At 43.9% G+C, this 21,148-nt stretch overlaps 1 protein-coding gene across 7 annotated transcripts in view; it reads right to left on the bottom strand.

Moving 5' to 3' along the window:
• Window positions 1-21,148, bottom strand: part of NEDD4L (NEDD4 like E3 ubiquitin protein ligase) — a 334,192-nt gene that overhangs the window by 33,900 nt on the left and 279,144 nt on the right. For all 7 annotated transcript variants that reach the window (XM_054987386.1, XM_054987387.1, XM_054987388.1 and 4 more), the window contains 5 exons: window positions 19,334-19,411; window positions 14,425-14,479; window positions 10,376-10,434; window positions 4,165-4,230; window positions 2,099-2,328 (listed from right to left, as the gene is read on the bottom strand). In XM_054987386.1, the coding sequence (XP_054843361.1) occupies window positions 2,099-2,328; window positions 4,165-4,230; window positions 10,376-10,434; window positions 14,425-14,479; window positions 19,334-19,411 (488 nt within the window). The remainder of the gene's footprint in view (window positions 1-2,098; window positions 2,329-4,164; window positions 4,231-10,375; window positions 10,435-14,424; window positions 14,480-19,333; window positions 19,412-21,148) is intronic.

Genomic DNA, 21,148 nt, shown 5'->3' with positions numbered 1-21,148 from the left:
CCTTTAATGCCAAGATGTTGTCGAGAGGGTAAAACAAATGAGAAACTTTCCCAAAGTAGTATAGGTGAAAAACTAGGCCGTGAGTGTTTAATTACAATGCTGCAAAGAGCCCGTCAATCAGTGGCTCTCCAATTCAAATGGCAGCTCAGAGTGACGTGCAACCTTCGCTAGCCGCCATCCACTGTGCCTTGCTATCTTGACCAGCAACAATCGGTGGCTAGCTTAAATCAGCTTTGCCAGCCAATGAGAATGTGGTATTACCTACTGCGCAGGTGCCTAGGGGTTGCTTGTGAAGGATAAGGCAGATGGTGTGTATATAGAGATAAATGGCAGGAGAGGCATCAGAATGCAGAAGGTTCCACTGTTGTATGGGGAGGTCTCAGCGTGAATCAATAATAACAACAACAACAACAACAACAACAACAACAACATTTGATTTATATACCGCCCTTCAAGACAACTTAACACTCACTCAGAGCGGTTTATGAAGTATGTTATTATTATCTCCACAACAATCACTCTGTCAGGTAGGTGCGGCTGAGAGAGCTCTGGAAGAGCTGTGAGTGTCCCAAGGTCACCCAGCTGGCTTCAAGTGAAGGAGTGGGGAATCAGACCCGGTTCTCCAGATTACTGTCCCGCTTCTCTTAACCCCTACACCAAACTGGCTCAATAGGGAAATCAGGGGAGAGGTGCCTTGAGTTAGACACCTGTGCACACCTGCACATGCATGGCTATAAATCTGGAAACTTGCCTCGAACAATAGTGCATCATAACTGCTGCCCTATTAAATGAAATCACCCCTTGGCAACTTATTAGGAGATACTGCCACCATTATGCTCGCATAATGCATACAGCAAGGGTGAGATTTCACATCCAAATCTAAACATATCAGACTGCCTTGCAGCAACTGAGTCAGACCATCGGCCTATCTGGAATAGTGCCAAGTGGCAGAAAGTCCCAGGGTCACCCTTTTTACTGGTGATGACTGAGCTGCTGTAGTACAGTGGTTAAGTAGTCGGGTTGCAAATCAGCACTCTGTTGGTTCAGATCCCACTACTGCCATGAGCTCAGTAGGTGACCTTGGGTAAACCACTCCTCTCAGCCTCAGCTCCCCAGCTGTATTGTGGGGATAATAATAACACTGCCTTTGTTCACTGCTCTGAATGGGGCACTTACCTGTCTACAAAAGCAATATATAAGTGCATTTGTTGTTGTTATTGAGTTTGGCATGATCTGCATGCAAAGCAAGTGTTCTGTTACTGAGCTATAGCCTTTTCCTTGGGTTTTAGACGTGACAGATAGCTATCATGTGTACGGTATTCCAGAAAGCCTTTTCACCCTTTAAAAAAAGTTATGCTTTCCAACAAAAAGTTTATTATAAACATAAACAAGGAACTTTTCTTTTTTACACTGAAAAATAGTCTAAGAATTCAGAGGGAGAGTTTTCTTTTCCTGACATGGGGAAGAAGAAACCAGTCAACACTGTGAATAATCAACTTTTGCTGCAGTTGCCTATCTCCCCCAACTCAGCCCTGGAGGATGAAAGGTAAACCTGGACCGAACGCAGTGAGGATGCTTCCAGAATGGCCCTATAGTTCTAGTTACGTTGTATTGTTTTCCCCCAAAAGTTGAGTTGTAATTCTAGTTTTTCACCAGAAGGTGTCACTTTAGCACTGTGTGCTCATTTAACAATGCTGTAATGGCTCCTAAAGGTTGCAAGAGAAAACCAATGAATGCAGCCAACTCTTGAACAACCAATCCGATGCAAAGTTAGCAATGGACTTACTTGTTCCTAACTCTAAGGTATTAGCATACAGTTCCTTGGGTAAGAAAGAAAAAAATTCTCTAGTTCAATGAAACCAAACTATATTTAATATACACAGGCAAGAAACAATAGGAAGAATGTAGGCTGATTACATATATGCAAGGACCTATAGATTTTTTTAAAAAACCTTCAAAACTAGTAGGTACATTTTCATAGAACAAGTGCATTCTTTTCAATAAGAACACAAACAATACACTGAATACAGAAAATATAAATGGCCCCATGTGAATCTTTGACTTATAAAAGAAAGCATTTCAGGCATAATGCACTTACGTTGCTGAATATTCAAAGAGACCATAATACGGGTTGAACATTTCCTTGGACAAGAGGAAAAACCATTCTCTGGCCACACCTCCATAATCAAGACCCTTTTCTGACTCAAATTCTATCCAAAGTCTGGCTTTTAATACGTCTGGTCTCTTCACAGACATGATTCTTCTATACGACTCTTCAAAAATACTATTTCTGTGGAGTTTCATCTCGAATCTGTTTGGTATATCAGCCTTCAAGGAGGGAAGAGAAACAAATTCCATACATTGGTCTGAATGCATTTCAATTTTTCATTAGCTGCTTTTACAGAAGAGAGCGCAGAAAACATGACTTCAGTAATGGAGATGCACTTTTCCATCCCCGCTTGGTGTGTGCATTATGTCAAGTTCCAACTTATGGCAACCTATGAATGAATGACCTCCAAAACATCCTGTCTTTGACAGCCGTGCTAAGGTCTTGCACTATTCAACTGCTATATAATAGGGGCTTTCTTGCCCCTATTAAATAGCAGCTGAATATTTAAAAACATTCAATTTGTTCAAGTTGTCAACAAGGCCACTTCTCTTTGATTGTTCTTTTCTCCTGCAATATGAACGCTCATCCCTCTTCCCCCTCCAAAAGGCCTCAGAGGATAAAAGATGTCAACACAGACACTCCTCAATAACAGCAGATCAGCTTAGACTATTATTCTTCCCTGCAATACTCTGGAAATGTTTGTGTGCAAATGCCTTTGTTGTTTATTCTGAACTACAGGATGGGAGAAATGCTAGTTTACAGAAATGGTGCAATCACAGTTGTTACTTATCAATTCTACTTGAAGGGTATAGTCAGCCACTCATTCTTAATCAATACCATGTTCTGAACTGGGCAGGGAGGTAACGGTCAGCAGCGGTGGCCCTTGAACTCCCCCTTCACAGTTGCTGTAAGCAGCATTTAAGAAAAAGACACAATATGGGTAAATGTGGCACCTTCTGTGAAGATGCGTGTGTGGGGGGTGGGGGAGAGTGGCATTTTCAATCAGAGACACAGTCTGGCAAAGAAGAAATAGCTGCCTCAATCCCGCAGGCCTGAGCCGTACTAGGGTCCCCCCCCCAGATGGTTTGTAGGGCCAAATAAGATATCTAGAATCCCAATTTTGGAACTCCATGCATCACTGTGGAGTTTGGACCTTCTTCTCTTCCCTTTGCCTATGGTTTGGCTTGACGTAAGAGAAAATGTCTAACCATAAGAAGGTGTCTCTCCCCTTGGGATCAAGGTCTGAACTGGAGGACAGATAACAAACTTCTGAGCTAGCCACTGATGCTTACTTACAGTCGGCTCCATCAAATATGGGGAGCACTGGCTTAATGTGTTAAGGAGGACAAAAACTATGGCCACTTTCACCTCTGGAAAATCACGCAAAACTCACGGCACGACGGCAACTGCATAGCACAATTTTCCATTTAATGGCACGATGATGTCAGAAATTGAGCCATTAAATAGGAGATCGCGCTATGAAGACGCCATCGTGCCATGAGGTTTGCGCGATTTTCTGGAGGTTTGGGGCGTGTGAAAACGGCCTATAACTATTTTGTTTTGTAAACTGTTTGCTGTTTATTTGCTTTCCACTGTACACTTTCTGCCGGCTAGAGTTCTTCCCTAAACTGCCTGCTTCATACCTCTTAAGTGCCCCAAATTCTCAGGGGCATTCCCTCACCTCCATTCCACTTTTTATCAGCATTCCGATAAGGGAGCACTGCCCACCCAAACTACAGGGGTTCCCTACAACTATTCTAGGATGCTTCTCTGAATTTGATTATGTGTGTGTTTGTGTGTGTGTGAAATACCTTTGAATCTGAGCGTGTGAATCCCTTAGATGAGATGGCCGGCATCCTGCTGAATGGGTGGGCAGAGGGCCGAAAAAATGAGAGGGGCAAAAAAAATAGAGGACGGGGAGAGTTCTACATAATCAGGAATAGCAAAAAGGTATAGGAAAATGTACGATTACTTAACCCCACGCTATCAAAGTGTGCTTTTCCTTACCAACAAGAAAACTGGTTCTAATTACAAAATAAACACAAATTACTTACTGGTTTCTTTAACTTCTTCCTGAAGTAGTCATATTTCTGTTTAAACTCTCTGGAGTAGGGAACAGCCTGAAAGAGATGAACATTCTGCCGTCAGTGGAAAAATGCCAGCCGGGGAATATAAGACATTCAAACACACTTGTCTGAGCGTTCCCTTCCTAATTCACTTGCTGCAAAAACGACCATCCGAAAAGGCTGTGTGACACCCGGGGGGATCTTTCTCATGGGGCTCCAAGGCTATCCAAAGCGAGCACTGGAGCAGGTCAGGGAAGTGGGAACTAAGATGGACCAAACTACGGAGGAAATGACTTCCATGTATTGTCGAAGGCTTTCACGGCCGGAGAACGATGGTTGTTGTGGGTTTTCCGGGCTGTATTGCCGTGGTCTTGGCATTGTAGTTCCTGACGTTTCGCCAGCAGCTGTGGCTGGCATCTGACCTACATCTTTTCCACACTGTGAAAAGATCTTTTCACATCTTTTTCACACTGTGAAAAGATGTAGGTCAGATGACCTACATCTTTTCCACACTGTGACACTGAGAGATCTCTGTCTTTTGGTGCTACACCTCTGAAGATGCCAGCCACAGCTGCTGGCGAAACGTCAGGAACTACAATGCCAAGACCACGGCAATACAGCCCGGAAAACCCACAACAACCATCGAAATGACTTCCTATTGTATTTGTGGGTCACTACGCAAGAACTCAGAGAAAGGGTTCCTAATAAATGTGTTCAGAAAGGCAGCTTCAGGGACAACCCTTGCCTGCTCTGCCTTTTATTTATTATTTATTTATTTGTTTAAATTTACATTCCCCCCTCCCCGCACCAGCAGGCTCAGGGCGGATTACATTTATAGGCATTAAAATTACAAGTACAATTTAAAACATAATAAATATAAATATTTAAAAACAAACACAAGCCGTTCATTAATCCATTTCCAACTTCCCAGAAGGTCCCAGAAGGACCGCTCAGTGATCCGGGGAAGTCAGCATGGTTTTGTTCCTAACAGATACTGCCAGACCAACCTGGTTTCCTTCTTTGATCGAGTGACCAGCTTACTGGATCGGGGGAACTCTGTTGACGTGATTTATTTGGATTTCAGTAAAGCTTTTGATAAGGTCCCCCATGACATTCTGATGGGCAAACTGGAAGACTGTGGAGTAGACTATAGGACAGTTCGGTGGATAGGGAACTGGTTGGAGGACCGCACACAAAGAGTGGTGGTCAACGGCGTTTCATCAGATTGGAGGGAGGTGTCCAGTGGGGTGCCGCAGGGCTCGGTTTTGGGCCCGGTACTTTTCAATATTTTTATCAATGATCTGGATGAAGGAGTGGAAGGGCTGCTCATTAAATTTGCTGATGATACCAAATTGGGAGGGGTAGCAAACACCCAAGAAGATAGAATTAAAATTCAACAAGACCTGAATACTCTGGAGAAGTGGGCAGCTGTGAATAGGATGCAATTCAATAAAGACAAGTGCACAGTATTACATCTGGGCCACAAAAATGAGAAGCACAAATACTGGATGGGGGATACACTTCTGGGCAGTAGTATATGTGAAAGGGATCTTGGGGTAAGAGTGGACTGTAAACTGAATATGAGCAGTCAGTGTGATGCGGTGGCAAAAAAGGCTAATTCAATCCTGGGTTGTATCAAAGGGGCCATAGCATCGAAATCGCAGGAGGTCATAGCCCCTCTCTATACTGCCTTGGTCAGGCCACACCTGGAGTACTGTGTGCAGTTCTGGAGGCCTCACTTCAAAAAGGATGTGGACAAAATCGAGAGGGTGCAGAGGAGAGCGACGAGGATGATCAGGGGTCTGGAGACTGAGCTCTACGAGGAAAGGCTGAGGGCCTTGGGAATGTTTAGTTTGGAGAAGAGTAGGTTGAGGGGGGACATGATCGCTCCCTTTAAATATTTGAAAGGCTGTCATTTGGAGGAGGGCAGGGAGCTGTTCCAGTTGGCAGCGGAGGATAGGACGCGAAGCAATGGGCTTAAACTACATGCACAAAGGTACCGGCTGGATATTAGGAAAAACTTTTTCACCGTCAGAGTAGTTCAGAAGTGGAATCAGCTGCCTAGGGAGGTGGTGAGCTCCCCCTCACTGGCAGTTTTCAAGAAGAGGCTGGATGAATACTTGTCAGAGATGCTTTAGGCTGATCCTGCACTGGGCAGGGGGTTGGACTAGATGGTCTGTATGGCCCCTTCCAACTCTATAATTCTATGATTCTATGATTCTTCAAAGACCACCACAGTTCTGAACAAACAGAAGATATGCTCCTGTGGCATGTGTCTGCAATCACTTTTTCTTTTTCTTTTTTTTTTACAAATGGAGAATTTCTTGCTCCAGGTCCCAGAAGGCCAGGCCTGTTATGATGCTGTATAAATAAATGTATCCCACATCGCTGTTTCTAATAGCAAAATAATTGGCCTCATTTATCAGGGATGCCAAATTAAGATACATAGCTTATCCACTTTTTTTTTTTACTCTTATCACCAGGGGGCCAGTGGGAGGGTGGATTACTAAATGCAGGGCTTTTATTCAGTTGGAACACGGTGGAACGGAGTTCTGGAACCTCTTGAAAATGGTCACATGGCTGGTGGCCCCGCCCCCTGATCTCCAGACAGAGGGGAGTTTAGATTGCCCTCCGCGCTGCAGCGCGGAGGGCAATCTAAACTCCCCTCTGTCTGGAGATCAGGGGGCGGGGCCACCAGCCATGTGACCATTTTCTCCAAGGACAACCCACTGAGTTCCACCACCTCTTTTCCCAGAAAAAAAAGCCCTGACTAAATGTAGTATTTCTCCCTATTCTGGAACCAGATCATTTTCAGGGGCAGGGGGGAATCTCAGTAACTAATGCCTACTTGGTGGCAAACTATGGCCTTGGTTTGAGAAAAGATGCCACCTGGCATGGCTCCAGAACACCAGAAGGAAGAGCAGACGAACACAGTGCCAGCATACAGATGGAAGTCTTCATCTGCTCATAAATGCAGTTCCTCAGCAAATGGAATATTTTCACAAGAGAAAGCTCACGTGTCAGAACATGGCCTTCTGCAATTCATCACCTCCGCTCCTTCCTACAAGGTGGCCAGAATAGCATACATAGTTCTCCCCTGGCCCTTTTTATCCTCAAAGACAAGCCTGTGTGGCAGGTTAAGTTGAGAGACTGTGGCTAGCTCCAGGTTGCTCAGCAAGCTTCTTGCCTATGTGGGGATTGGAACTCAGGTCTCCAGGATCTATGCCCGACACCAGATATATAAATAATAAATGGAGTATGGGTAAGGCATCTTCAAGTACTAAATATGCCCATGTAACGACCCCTTGCCCCCTGGAAACTGAAAACAACAATCTGGCATGGCGATATGGGAAGAGCCGTTCTTGAAACTGAGAAGGAAAAATTCCCTTAGCATGACATAGCAACACTTGGAACTTTCATTGTTTAAACACTTGACATACATTATCCTTATAACTAGGGTTGCCAACTTTGGGCTGGGAAATTCCTGGAGACTTGGGGGTGGAACCTGGGGAGGGCAGGGTTTGTGTAGGGGAGAGAGTTCAGCAGAGTATAATGCCATAGAATCCACCATTCAAAGCTGCCATTTTCTCCAGGGCCGCTGATCTCTGTAGTCTGGAGATTAGTCGTAATTCTGAGAGATCACCAGGCCCCACTTGGGGGCTGGCAACCTTACAACAGCCTGGCAAGGTATGCCTGTATTACTATACTCATAGGTTGCAGACAGGGGCTGAGGCCATGACTGTTGTTGCAAGCCACCTAGTGGGTGTGTAGCACAGGCAAGATCTTAATAGGAATCTCCCAGGCTCAGGCATGGATCCTGTGAACGTGTTCCATGCACCCTGGACATTCTCTGCCATGAAGCTTGCTTTTTCCTCTAAAACTTCCCATAGAAAACCACTGATTTTGCATAAAAATAAGATTTAGCAGAACAGGAAGTGAGATCTGTGGCAGGTGCTGTCCAGGGCACATGGCTCTCATCCACCGTTCCAAGCCACCACAGCAGCATGCGAAGCAGACCCGATGAGAAGAAATTCTGCCTCTACAAAATCTCTCTGATCTAGGTGCAGAAGCGTGTTTGAAGTCCAGCAAGCTCTGGAAGGCTTCAAATGGAAAAATGATTTGCTATGTGTCTGATCTGAACATTAAAAGAAACTGCAGCCATCTGTGCCGGCACGGCATCCAGATGCACAAGGAAATAATAAATAATAACCATAATTTTGATATAGCATGTTAAGGTGTTCCATGCACATTACACATGTATTACATCTAGACCGGAAAGCTAATATAGTTTAGTAGTTACATGTGAACACATGAAGCGGTATTATACTGAATCACTGGTTTCTAGCAAGGTCAGTATTACCTACTCAGACTAGCAGTGGATCTCCAAGATCTCAAGTTCAGGTCTTTCACATCACCTAATATCTAGCCTTTTAACTCAAGCTGCTGGAGCCTCCTGTATGCTAATCAGAGGGTCTACTACGGAGCCACAGCCCCTTCCCAGCATGTCACATTAGGATTTTGGAAAACTGGGATCAAAGTCCACTCTCTCAGCTTAACCTACCTCATGGGCTGTTGTGAGCAAAAGAGCGAGCGAGGGGAGGGAGGGAGTATGCTACCCTTTGGAGGAAAGGTGGAATAGAAGTGTAAGTAAAATTATCCCACAACATATAGGTCTGAATTGGTGGTAAAGAGCGCCGTCAAGTCATAGCTGACTCATGGTGACCCTGCTGGGGTTTTCAAGGCAAGCGACTAACAGAGGTGGTTTGCCATTGCCTGCCTTTGCATAGCAACCCTTGTCTTCCTTAGAAGTCTCCCATCCAATTACGAACCAAGGTCCACCTTGCTTAGCTTCCAGGATCTGACTTACATCAAGCTTGCCTGGGCTATCCAGGTCAGGTTCAGGTTTACTGTCCCAATAATGCAGGCAGGGGAAGAAAATGCGGTCTTGCTTAAGGCCATCTATGAAGTTTGGGCATTTGGGCCAACAGGCTTCTTAGCTTTCAGTGTAGCCTCTTAGCCGCTCGGTCACACTTGCCAGTTACTTGGGAATTTCCTATCGGTGAGGAGGGACCTAGATCCAATCTCTACGGCAGTATGATTGCTACAGTCTATTGCATATGATCTGGAAGGGCCCTGAATTCAACACACAAGAGCATGTGGAGGGTGAGCAAAGATGGTGGATTGACTACTCAAGGTAAGCTGTTCAGGTTTACTATATATGAAGTGAAGCTGCCTTATACTGTCTCAGACCAACATGTGAAGCTGCCTTATACTGTCTCAGACCATCAGTCCATCAAAGTCAGTATTGGCCGTCGTCATATGGGCATCTGTTCCATTAAATTTACAGCATATAGCGTCATCGCTGATATCGGCACAGTAACGTTTCTTTGGGTCACCTCACGTTTCTTCGCGCTCCCAGCTGTCCACACCTAAGCGCTCTGTTCCGTTCTCCCTAATGGGCGCAGAAGCAGCTCCTCCCCCTTTTAAAATTTTTTTTTTGGCGTTTAATTCCACTATAACGGAATAACTTTAGATAAACATGCCGGTAGCCCAACCGTAATGTTAAAAAAAACCCGGAAAATGACTGAACACGGCCATTTTTAGCGAGGTGTGGTTTTGGGTTAAAATAAAAATTTCTCTAATGGCAATTCAGTCATTTTTACTTGTTTTCTTCAGCAGAAAATTTTCATTGTGTGATATCGTTATAGCGATATAAGGACATTATTACAAAAAAAAAAAGGGGAGTCGTGGGAGAAATGGATTCTGGGACTGAGGAGAGAAAAAAAGGGTGGGCCTATGGCGTAGCGAGGCGAAAAACATCGATGTGAGGCATTCACACTGAGGCGCAAAATATCGCGACTATCAAGCACAAAGCAGAAGAGAGGAAATCGCTACAGTGTTGGAATAAGGTGGGTGTTTGCTGGGAAATTGCGCCATTTTCGCGCTAAATAGAAGCCCGTGTGACGACGGCCATTGTCTACTCAGACTGGCAGCGGCTTTTCCAGAGGTCTTTCGCATCACCTCCTACCTGATTTTTTTTTAACAAGAGAGGCTGGAGATTGAACCTAGGACCTTTTGCATGCCAAGCAGATGCTCTCCCACTGAGCCACTGCTCTCCTCTGCCTGCTGTGGTCTGAAGCGTGGCGAGCTATTGGTGACCCTGCCTCAAAAGTATTCCAATGGCATATACAATACTTACTGGACCAGTGATAGCAGGATTCTGCAACCGTGGATCTTCCCACTGAGTAATTTTATTATCTGTAATTAAAAACGGAAAACCGCAACTTGAGTCCTCTTGCATCATTCTTTTCCCATCCAGCTTTTGATTTGCTAACAAACATTTCTGCTTCTTGCCTGTCTCCTTGTAACTACCTTCTCCAAGGTTCGGGGGTGTGTGTGGGAGTGGTTGGGATTTACATACACCCCATTCATTAAAACCCCATCCCACTGTTTAGTGAGAAACAGCCAATCAAAAAAGGCCAATTCCATTACCAGAGAACTGCTTGTGATTTTTTGGATCCTATGTGATATTACAATATTGCCACTTTGGGGACCGTATTTGGGTGGATATGCAGCACACAGATGTTTTAAACAAATAAATATATTAATGTAACTCAGGAACAACAAAATAATGCGATAGAAGCCCTAGCAGATAGAGAAGGCTAGAAATCTAAATAGAGTACAGTTAATTAAAACCAAGATGACTGAATCAGAACTATTAAGAAATCTATTCTTCTTTTTTAAAGTTTTCTTTAGTTGGGGATTTTCTCTCCAACAGGGACCCAAAATGGCTTACCACAGCCTTCTCCCTTCCCTCCATTTTACAGCTGGAGAAGATCCCGGCTGATTAACCGTTCCTCTGTGCCAGCTGTTCATCCAGAGCGTGGCTGGAGGCACAAGCCTTTGGCATGCGATCTTGGTCATCTGGCTCTTAGCTTGTGGCTTGTCACCTCTGGCTTCAAATCAGCCTGGCCAGCCAGCTCAGGACTAGCCCATGATGTTGAAATGTCACAGTGTGTATTGTTTCTGTTTTATTTAAGCTGCGTTTTTGCAATGATCTCGTAAGTCCATTATGAGTCACCAGAGGGGAGAAAACCTGGGTTAAATGGTTTAATTAACTAAATTAATTCATTAGGGCATGAAAGAGAGAATACGTGTACCTCCAGAGGATGTGCGTCTCCTGAGACGAGGGTTAGGTGAACAATGAGGGATCCATGAGACATGGATCTGACAGTGACTGGTGGTGGAGAGTGCCCTCAAGTCATAGCTGACTTATGGTGACCCCCTGGCAGGGTTTTCATGGCAAAAGACTAATAGAGGTGGTTTGCCATTGCCTGCCTCTGCAACCCTGGTCTGCTCTGGAGGTTTCCTGTCCAAATACTAATCAAGGCCAACTCTGCTTAGCTTCTGAGATCTGATAAGATCAGGCTCACCTGGGCTATCCCAGGTAGGGTGAGAGTGACTGGACCTTGCTGTTAATTAACAATACCACTGAACTGCTGTTAGTTTAGGAATCATTGTTTCTAAAAACTGTAGTAGAAGGCAAGGGTTGGATCCAACGGAGCCGTTCTGTAAGCAGAAGGCTTTTCTCCTCATTATAATTGTTTGGATTCAAAGTGGACAAACTTCTGCTCAATAGGATCATTTATAGTGGGCTGGATTCAAAGGTGGAAGGCTCTTCTACTGGATAGAGTTACTTGTTATAATTGCAAAGATGCCTCTGTGCAAGGGGAAGGCTCTTCTGTTTGCCCACTGCGGGTGGATCATTTAGTGCGGTGACTAGGATCACTCCTTCCGTGATAACAACAGGAAGTAATCTATCCAAGTAAGAAATTCCTGGGGGAAAACAACATGCTGGAAATTGAATTTCCTTTAGCCTGATTCTCAAGCTTTTGCAATGTTAGCTCCAAGCATATCAGAGCCTTTGGAAGTGATTAAGGTCTTTAATATCTAAGGCATTTACGAGATAAAGGAGTATAGACAACAATCTCGGGTTCTTTGGCAGCACAAAAAATAAATTACGCTAGGAGTTCAAAATTATTTGTCCATCAGTTCACTGGTACAGATTCTGAAGAACAAATTGATATTTTAATAAAATGATATTTTTACAAGCAATTGGGGAAAGAGTGCTACAGGGCCACAGCATTGTGGGGAAAGTACTTTGTATGATTGAGGACGCTTTCCCTTTCAAACAGAGTGAACACACAGCTGCAAATATTAATGAAGCCAGCGTTTGGCTTGGTACTGCTTTTTAAATTGAGGTCGGTGTTATCACAGACCAACCGTACGTGATTAGTTCTGACACTATCATTTTGCCCTTTGCTGGACACAGATTGGTTTGGCAATCTGCAAAGTGATTTCAGACAGCACAACCCTAAACATGGTTAAACCCTTCCAAGCCCAAAGACATCAATGAACTTAGAAGGATATCCCGGTGAGACTGCACGGTGGGAGAAGCAAGTGGGTTTTTAGCAAATTTAAGTCTTGTAACATACTCTCTGGGAAACTTTGACACCCAAAACTTTGATAAGCACACGGGCAAGGGGGTGGGGTTGAGCTGAGATGTCAGTTTTGCAAATGTTTCCAGAAGGCAACGGGATGCTGGTGAAGCATTCATCCATAGGATCAGGGAGCGCTGCCCCAGCCCCGCAAGGGGGGGGGGCAAGCTGACCCCTTGTACCTGTGATAGAGCTCAGCTGGAGCACCAGAACTAACCTGGCCTTCAGTACTGATGTGCCAGCGCTCTGCCCTCCCTCTGTTACATGGTATGTCTATGCCATGCATGGGACTTACCTGCAGCAAGGTGAGCACAGGGCTACAAGGAGCCTCAATAAATCGGTCTTGCGTACAGGCCGTGCTACAGCCAGGACTTTGAATAGGTTTGGGGACATTTTTAATTTGGAAATGGGGTTAAAGTGCATTGTGCACTCTATCCCCCCCCCCCCCTTAAGTATGCTGGGAATGTCCATTTTGCTCTAGCGGAACAAAAATACATTTGCATGGCTGCAAACTGCATCTTTGAATCTCTGGCAGCAGAAATTAAATGCGTAAGATGCAGCATCTTGTGCCAGCACAGTGTGACATGCTGCACACACAGATGCCCAGGCTCGCCAATTTAGGCCTGGAGGACCGAACATGTGAACAGTGATGTCACCAGTTGATGCGTTTGAACTCTTAGCTACTGCTAGGAACAATCAATGGTGCATTTCAGGCATTTCTTTGTTAATTCCAGAGGAGTTCTTTTTATAGATCAAGCTAGCGCTCCCTGGAGAATTATCATCAATTCCACTCCTTACTTTAAAGTCATGATACTACTTAAAAGCAATTCATGCACTTGCAAATCCATAAACTACTTCATACAGGCATACATTATGCAACTAATGATAGTCCTAAAGGTTAATTCTATGGAGATTCCTGGAAAACCAAGGCTACGATACCGGTGCATTGATTTTAAGAGGTTAATTTCACAGGTTCAATACACCTTTCCCTCTAGCTTGCCCTATATTTCTCTGCTTGGAAGAGGAATATGTGTATTTACAACAAGAAAAAAAAATTCACAAACACTCCCAGCTGAACAGTTATTTTCTATTGCCACTGGATAGCCAAAACACAACAAAGATCCACACACTTGTTCCGTCATAGGACATGTCTACAATGAAACACCATTTACACTGGAACTTCAAGGAACAGAAGTGGATAGAGATTAACAGGGTGGGTGCAAGAGAAACATGCCACAAATAGAAAATAAGGTCAGAACTGGCATTGCCCCAAGCCCTTTTCTTTCTTCTCTTTTCTTTTTGGAATAATTTAAGGGGGGTTAATGGTTCTATTGAAAATTTCTTCTACTGCCTTCCACAGATAGACTCGTGGCTGCATCCATTTGATTTCTCATCTTATTTTCTATTCCTAGGGTGTGCTTTCATTTATTAATAGAAGTGCATAGAAGCCATGGGATCCATCCACAACACCAAATAAAAAAATCCAAAGAGAGTTCAACAAAAAACAACCACAAAGAAGAAATGTTAATGCTTCACAAGATCAAATCGGGACAAAGCTTGATGAGCCAATTAAAAGCAAGCTTTTGGTGAATTATACAGTACCGTAGGAGGGCACTAAGTCTCGGGTATGAATGTCGCCACATATCAACACCTGGCTTCCTAAATGAAGAGTAAAATTACAAAGCTTTCACTTCAATATTGCATTACCTCCCTTCACCTACTGGCTGCAGAACCTGTGCGGCCTACTTACTATGATCTATATAAAACGTTCTTCCGTCCAAATGTATCCTTTCCTCCCAACCAGGCTGTAATTAAAAGAACAACAACAGGAAAAAAACACATCAGCAACAGGAAATAATATTTATTTTTAAAGCAGGCAAATCCTTTCCCTCCCCTCCCTTCCCATACTACAATGGTTCGAAAGTTTAACAGTGACATCCTTATGCGCTTCTAGGTCTATTGAAGTCAATGGGCTTAGAAGGCTGTTGGGTGTAGTTTTAATACTCTGATCCGGAGATCAGTGAACCATGTGATGTACTCATGGGGCTTCCCATATTCCAAACTAAGGGAATTCTTGGAGAAGGAAAGCGCAGACAGACCTGTTTCTTTCACTGAATGAAGTGTTGGGAAGTTTCCATGCTTACACTGCGTTTCTATGCTCATAAAAAAAATGCTGGATTAGGAAATTATTCTGTAACCAATTACGAGAAGCATGGCCATAACATTCAGAAAGCATACAGAAGGCACTCACAGAGAACGGTACTCTGTGTTCAAAAAGAAGGAACGATATCATTTGTTCATCAGAAGTCTACAAGCTGCTTTCCACGTGACAATTTCCATTCATACCAGCTCTCACCTGAGACACTTTCTCCGATATAAAAACATGAGTATGGAAAGAATTTATACCCAGATCTACTCAATGGATGTGGAGATTCTGAGCCACACTCGAATTCCTGGTTTGCCTCATAAACTTTAAAATAATATTTACATTAATTTTATCCACTGAGCAGAATTAAAAGGACTGGAGTTAAGGCTGGATCATCTCCAGGTTTTCCCCCCTGTTAACTTGAAACATAGAAGGCCAGTTTTGGAAAATCTGTCCATAAAAATTAACGATGGCTTGACTAAACTAGGGGCTTGGTTCAGCCACCATGCAAACTATGGCTTACATTCGCTAGGTTCGTTTACAAAACCAGGATCCAGCTCAATCTCCCAAATCTTGGCTTGCCCAAACAAATACTGGCTTTGCTGCCTTCTATATGACTGGGGAAGGCAATGGCAAACCACCCCGTAAAAAGTCTGCCAAGAAAACGTTGTGATGCAATGTCCCCCCATGGGTCAGTAATGACACGGTGCTTGCACAGAAGACTATCTTTACCTTTTTTTATATGAATTATTTGGTCCATTTGGTTAGCACTTTGAGAATTCACTCTCTCACAGTACAGAGAGTCCCTCTATAAATATAATTGACTGTTCCTATAATCTTTTCAGAAGGGTCTTTATTGGATCCTTGAATGTATTACACAGCCATTATATGTACTAATTTTCTTTAAGTAGACCTAGTCAGTTTTCGTGGGTTTTCTTGCTGAGTTATAGCTTTCTATTAGTAGCCTACAAGGGCTGTTAATTAAGAAAACCAGGTACTTTGAAAATCCACATGGAGGCCTTAAGTGTGGGATACCTGGGTCCAGGGCTTTTTTTCAGCGGGAATGCGGTGGAACGGAGTTCCGGCACCTCTTGAAAATGGTCACATGGCCAGTGGCCCCGCTCCCTGATCTCCAGACAGAAGGGAGTTTAGATTGTCCTGTGCGCCGCTGGTGCGGAAGGCAATCTAAACTCCCCTCTGTCTGGAGATCAGGGGGCAGGGCACTGGCCATGTGACCATTTTCGCCGAGGGTCATTTAAACTTTAACGAACTCCCCTCTTGTTCCAGCTGACCCAAAGTGACATCATTGTCACTTTTTCCCAGAAAAAAAAGCCCTGCCTGGGTCCAAACTAGCCCACCCACCCCCAAAAACCTTTCTGGTATCACTTGCATAATAAGATCACTTCTGGGTATTCCCAGCAATTCCCGGAAGTCTAGCAATTCCTAGAGCTACCACCCTAGCTTCTGGGTATTCCCCGGAAGTGATGTCATTACACTATGTCCCTGCCCGTTCCCTCCCACTAGTTGCCTGGCAACTCTAGGCCAAACTGTATCAGATTAACAAGGATGTCACTGGGGAATAAGCCAGAATTAACACAAGGTTCAATTAAGATCATGCAAAACCATATGTGACTTCTAAACCAGGTCCAAGTTTGATGGACCCTAACGGTGGAGTGGACTTGATTCATATAACCCCACCAACCACAGTTCATTTACTTAAACCATGATCTCATGAGATGTTTTGACTGAACCCATATCTATTTTCAGGAGAAACTTTCACAAAGATGGCTTACTTGATGCTGGCAATTTTATCATCATTATTAAGACATGTATCAATATTAGAAAAAAAATTGGAAATGCAGAGTTAGGTGGCATTATGGTTTTTATTCCCTACGTCAGACCCAAAAGGAATTTTCTGGAGTGAGGTCTGTGGTAAAATGGATATGGCCAGGAATATCAGCGCTAATCATTGCTGTAGTACTTTGAATAAACAAAACAGGTGCCACAAATTCTCAGTAATCCTTACAACCAGGGCTTTTTTTCAGCTGGAATGTGGTGCGGAAGGCAATCTAAACTCCCCTCTGTCTGGAGTTCAGGGGGTGGGGCCACCAGTCATGTGACCATTTTCTCCGAGGGCAACCCACTGAGTTCCACCACCTCTTTTTCCAGAAAAAAAGCCCTGCTTACAACCACTACATCCGGCAAAAATCACTGCCAATAACCCATACTGGAGTTGAGAGAGGAGGAAACTGCTTGACCAAAGCTATCTAGCAAAACTGAGACTGAGGTGAAATTTGAACTACGAGCTTCCCATTTCATAACATGTACTCCTAGCTGCTGACAGGCTCCCTTGATGCTTTCGTACAAACCTGCTATGTATATTCTATATCTCAGTTTTAAATATGTTGGTTAACATTAAGCATTGGTACGTAAGAGGTGAGAAATGGAGAACCAGGGGAAACAGGAATGCCTAGATAGGCCCCGGCTGGTTGACCCTGGGCTGTGAGTCCACACCAACGATATTTGAATAGTCAAAGGGAAAACAAGACTACGAGTTATGTCCAACGACTCTCTTTTACCAAGTTGGATTCAGCTAGGCCTGGTCTATACACGAAACACAGGGAACGAGGTAGCTATGGATGCCAGGTTCCCCACTATAGAGAGAATAACAGAAAAGATACCAATTACAAAAACAAACTGTGACTTACTGACTAATCCAATTAAAGATTGGATGTAGTTACTACTCATTCTTTGGAAACTCTCATGAACAAGCTCATAGCTGTTACTGGCATTTATGTATACTGTTGTATTCTGGTTTGTTACCTAATACTTTTGAGTTGAACTCTGTGGTTATAGGAGGTCTGGTCCATTGAAGCTAGCACTTACACTTTAGGATATGAAACTTACAAGCAATATTGCACTTTGAATTTCTGTATGTATGTAGCTGTTATTTGCTTCATGTGCTGTATCCTCTATTTATTGACTGCTGCCAGCAACATAACCAACTTAGAGTTTCTTTAAGATTGATATAGACTTTATTGTACATGTTGTTACCTTGTATCTTTAATTGGATTAGTCAATAAGTCACGGTTTGTTTTTGTAATAGATTCCCCACTTTGGCAGGCAACCTGGACACCCTGTTGCCACTTGACAGGGCAGTAGGGGGGAAATGGGCAGGAAGTGACATTCCAGTATTGAGGAAATCTGTTTGCATAAGTCCTGTCCCTCTCGGTTTCCCATGGGTTGCTAGGCCTTGGCTGGCAACCTTACAGGGTGGCAGAATGGGCTATACCAGACTGTAGGGGCTTCACATTTTCAAAGTTTCTCCTCATTATGAATTGTTAGCCAGTACAGCAAGAGAAAGCCTAGGCTACAGGGCTTCCAAAAGAGATGTGAGACCCATAAGCATCCATGTGCCTTTTAAAAAGAATCAGAATGGCTTAATGAAAAGAACAGCTGCTTTGGTCTTGGAGAGCTACATGAATTCTACTGTGGGCAGCAGTGCTCGCAACAGAAAGACGTGATAATAGTACTAAGGAGAGAACACAGCCCATGATTTACAGGAAGAAGGTTACAGCTGCAAGCTCTGGCAACCTCCATTAAGAGGACCTCTTCCCAATTACCTAGGATGGGAAAGGCCTCTGCTTGAGAGGCTCAAGAGTGGTTGCTCCTCTGGTGACGGTTCTGAGGGGCTAAGGTGAGCCAGTGATCTGACTTGTACAGTTCCTAAACCACAGTCAAGTACAAACAGCTGATCATGTTGAAATGTTCCCTTGCTTTCTGATAAGGCAACATAAATGTGCGAAGGAAGCCTTCTGCAGCGGTGTCTGAAGCTGTCTGCAGCGGTGAGGCTGGCACTGATATTTACGCTGGCAAGAACGAACAACAGGGCCTTTGGGCTCTATAAGTACGACTTTCCTAGACGTTTGCCTCTCAGAGGGGATTTACTTTCGGCATGAAATGCAAAGCTGTCATTTATGTATGCAAATTAGCCCACAAAGCAGGCAATCCACTTGTACTGCAAAAGGGGGCTCAAATATTAAGCTGGATTTGTGAAGTCCTACAAAAACAAACGCAAAACAAGATACACACACACACACACACACACAATCTGCAAGCCGATAACACGTTACAAAATTAACTATGTTCCCTGTTGTCGTGTGTTGTTCCTTCTCTGCTCTGATTAAACCTTGTTGACTGTTTCTGTTTTGGTAGCAACTCTCTGCAAGCTTCCAGACTCCACAGCCAGCACTAAAGCCATTTGCTGCGTTTTAACTTTCAGCTCCGGCTAATTTGTATCTTGTACACATCACAGCTGAATGGGGTGTAGGGAGTAGGGTGACCACTTCAGAAGCACTGCTAGATGTTCTAGGAAATTATCATCTCTGTTCACAGTGGGGCTTTTTATTTCTACAAAGCGAACATTTGTCAACTAGCACACACTGATCAGCTCCCACGCATGAAGCAAGCATACGGCTTGCACCTGTACGGACACAGAAACATGATTTCTTACAGGAAGAGGGCCCAGGTCGTTGGGGTTTAAAGACGCTTTTGATCTCAGGTGGACGGGGAATTTTAGTCGTGGGTCTTCCTGCAACGACAAGCATGCTGCCATAAGAAAAGCGACAAAAGCCTGCGGCATATTTACATTTACGGTCATGATCAAAACCACGTCACCGCCCCGTTCGTCGCTTCCAGGACGCTGAATCTTGCAACAAAATGTCAGCATTACACAGTTTTGCAGCTCAATAAAAACAAGATACACAACAATTTTGAAGGGTTGGGGGGGGGGCGGGTTGTGCTGGTCACTCAGCAAACACAAAATACTTTTCAGCCATATGTTATTGTTTCGACACCCCTGGCAGCATTAAACCAACAGCTACTATCAAATTGCTTGGTAGTGGATGTGTTGAACTTTCACGCACCTGTTTAAATGTTATGGCTGAAATTCCATGGCTGGCTTTCAGTATATATCCTCTATTAAGATCAATGGGATTTCACGTACTCGGACCCAAGTTTACCATTAGTTCTCCCCCCCCCCACCCCCGGCCCATTTGTGACTTCATTCCAAAGTACTGTGGAGGTGTCCAGGTAAACAGACGTCCTTCCTTTCTGTTATGAATCGGTGGCCATTGCAGAGAGGGGAAAGGGGTTCATTTCTGACATAGTGCAAAACAAGGCAGGATTAAACCAGGATGACATTGCATGGAACCCTAGTTAAGTTATGGAACCAGAGTTAACTAAGTTTCAGGTGAGTAACCACACTAGTCTGTAACAGAGGAGGACGTTTCCGGTCCAGATTTCAAGAGTCAAAGTCAGACCCATGGAGTGGAAAAAGTTAACTAAGACTTCAGATCCCTAACTATAGTTACAGCACAATCCTAAAAAGTGTTACACATTGACTTCAGTGCACTTAGAAGAGTGGAACTCTGCTTAGCACTGTATGGTTAGAGGAGTGGCCTGCAATCAGACAATTACTCTAGCCACAGTTTGGTGTGATGTTTGAAGTGAGCCAGAGACAGGACACTGAAAAGATAGTCAGGCTCTGGTTTTAGAAAACACCAAACGAAGACAGTTCCACAACCATGGTGCAGTCACATTAAACTCAAAATCTCACTGCTAAATATTAGTTACACAGGGTGCTGTTGACTGATCCATAGGGGCTGAAAAGCCTTGAGTGATGGTACACGGGCGAGTCAACCCTGGTTCCATTCTTATCTCTTTCCATCTCTGTGCTTCATCTCAGCTGTGTGCAATAGCATTAAATTGGATTTTATATAAAGTTTCTGCAAGGCATGACAAATGTACACTCCTTTCTGTTTCACAAATATCTGGGGAAATAAACAAGGCCAGGAAAGCCAATAACTCAAGAATATTTGGAAGAATAAGAATGAATAGGTTTCTTAGATGTGATCTCTAAAGAGATTACATTGAGAACAACATGGGAGAAGCAACCTTTTAAAAGTATGACCTGTCAGAAAGAGCACAATTATTGGTCTGGATTTATCTGAATTCTTTGAACGTACAGTCATCATTTGAAATTTCCAGTATATATCTAGGTACATGTCAGTTCAGCGTTTGCCTTTCTGCACCAGCAAGGAACACTCCTGCTGGTTAGATTTTTAGTCGTATCAATAAGAGCCAAACTTGCTTCAGAGCTAGTTACGATGAAGCACACTGATTTTGCTGGGCACATGCCTAGGTATCCATGGGATTGGATTGCTAGCTTAGCTTTGCATCAGCTTCAAGACCTTAGCTCTGACATTTACAAGGTCTCCTTTCCTGCCTACCTCTGTCTTTGCTCCACCTTTTCTGGTTTCTCAGCTTT

Source organism: Eublepharis macularius, chromosome 8, assembly GCF_028583425.1.
Source record: "Eublepharis macularius isolate TG4126 chromosome 8, MPM_Emac_v1.0, whole genome shotgun sequence".
Taxonomy (NCBI): Eukaryota; Metazoa; Chordata; class Lepidosauria; order Squamata; family Eublepharidae; genus Eublepharis; species Eublepharis macularius.
The sequence above is the reverse complement of the archived record's forward strand: the minus strand, read 5'-3'. Positions and strand labels throughout refer to the sequence as shown.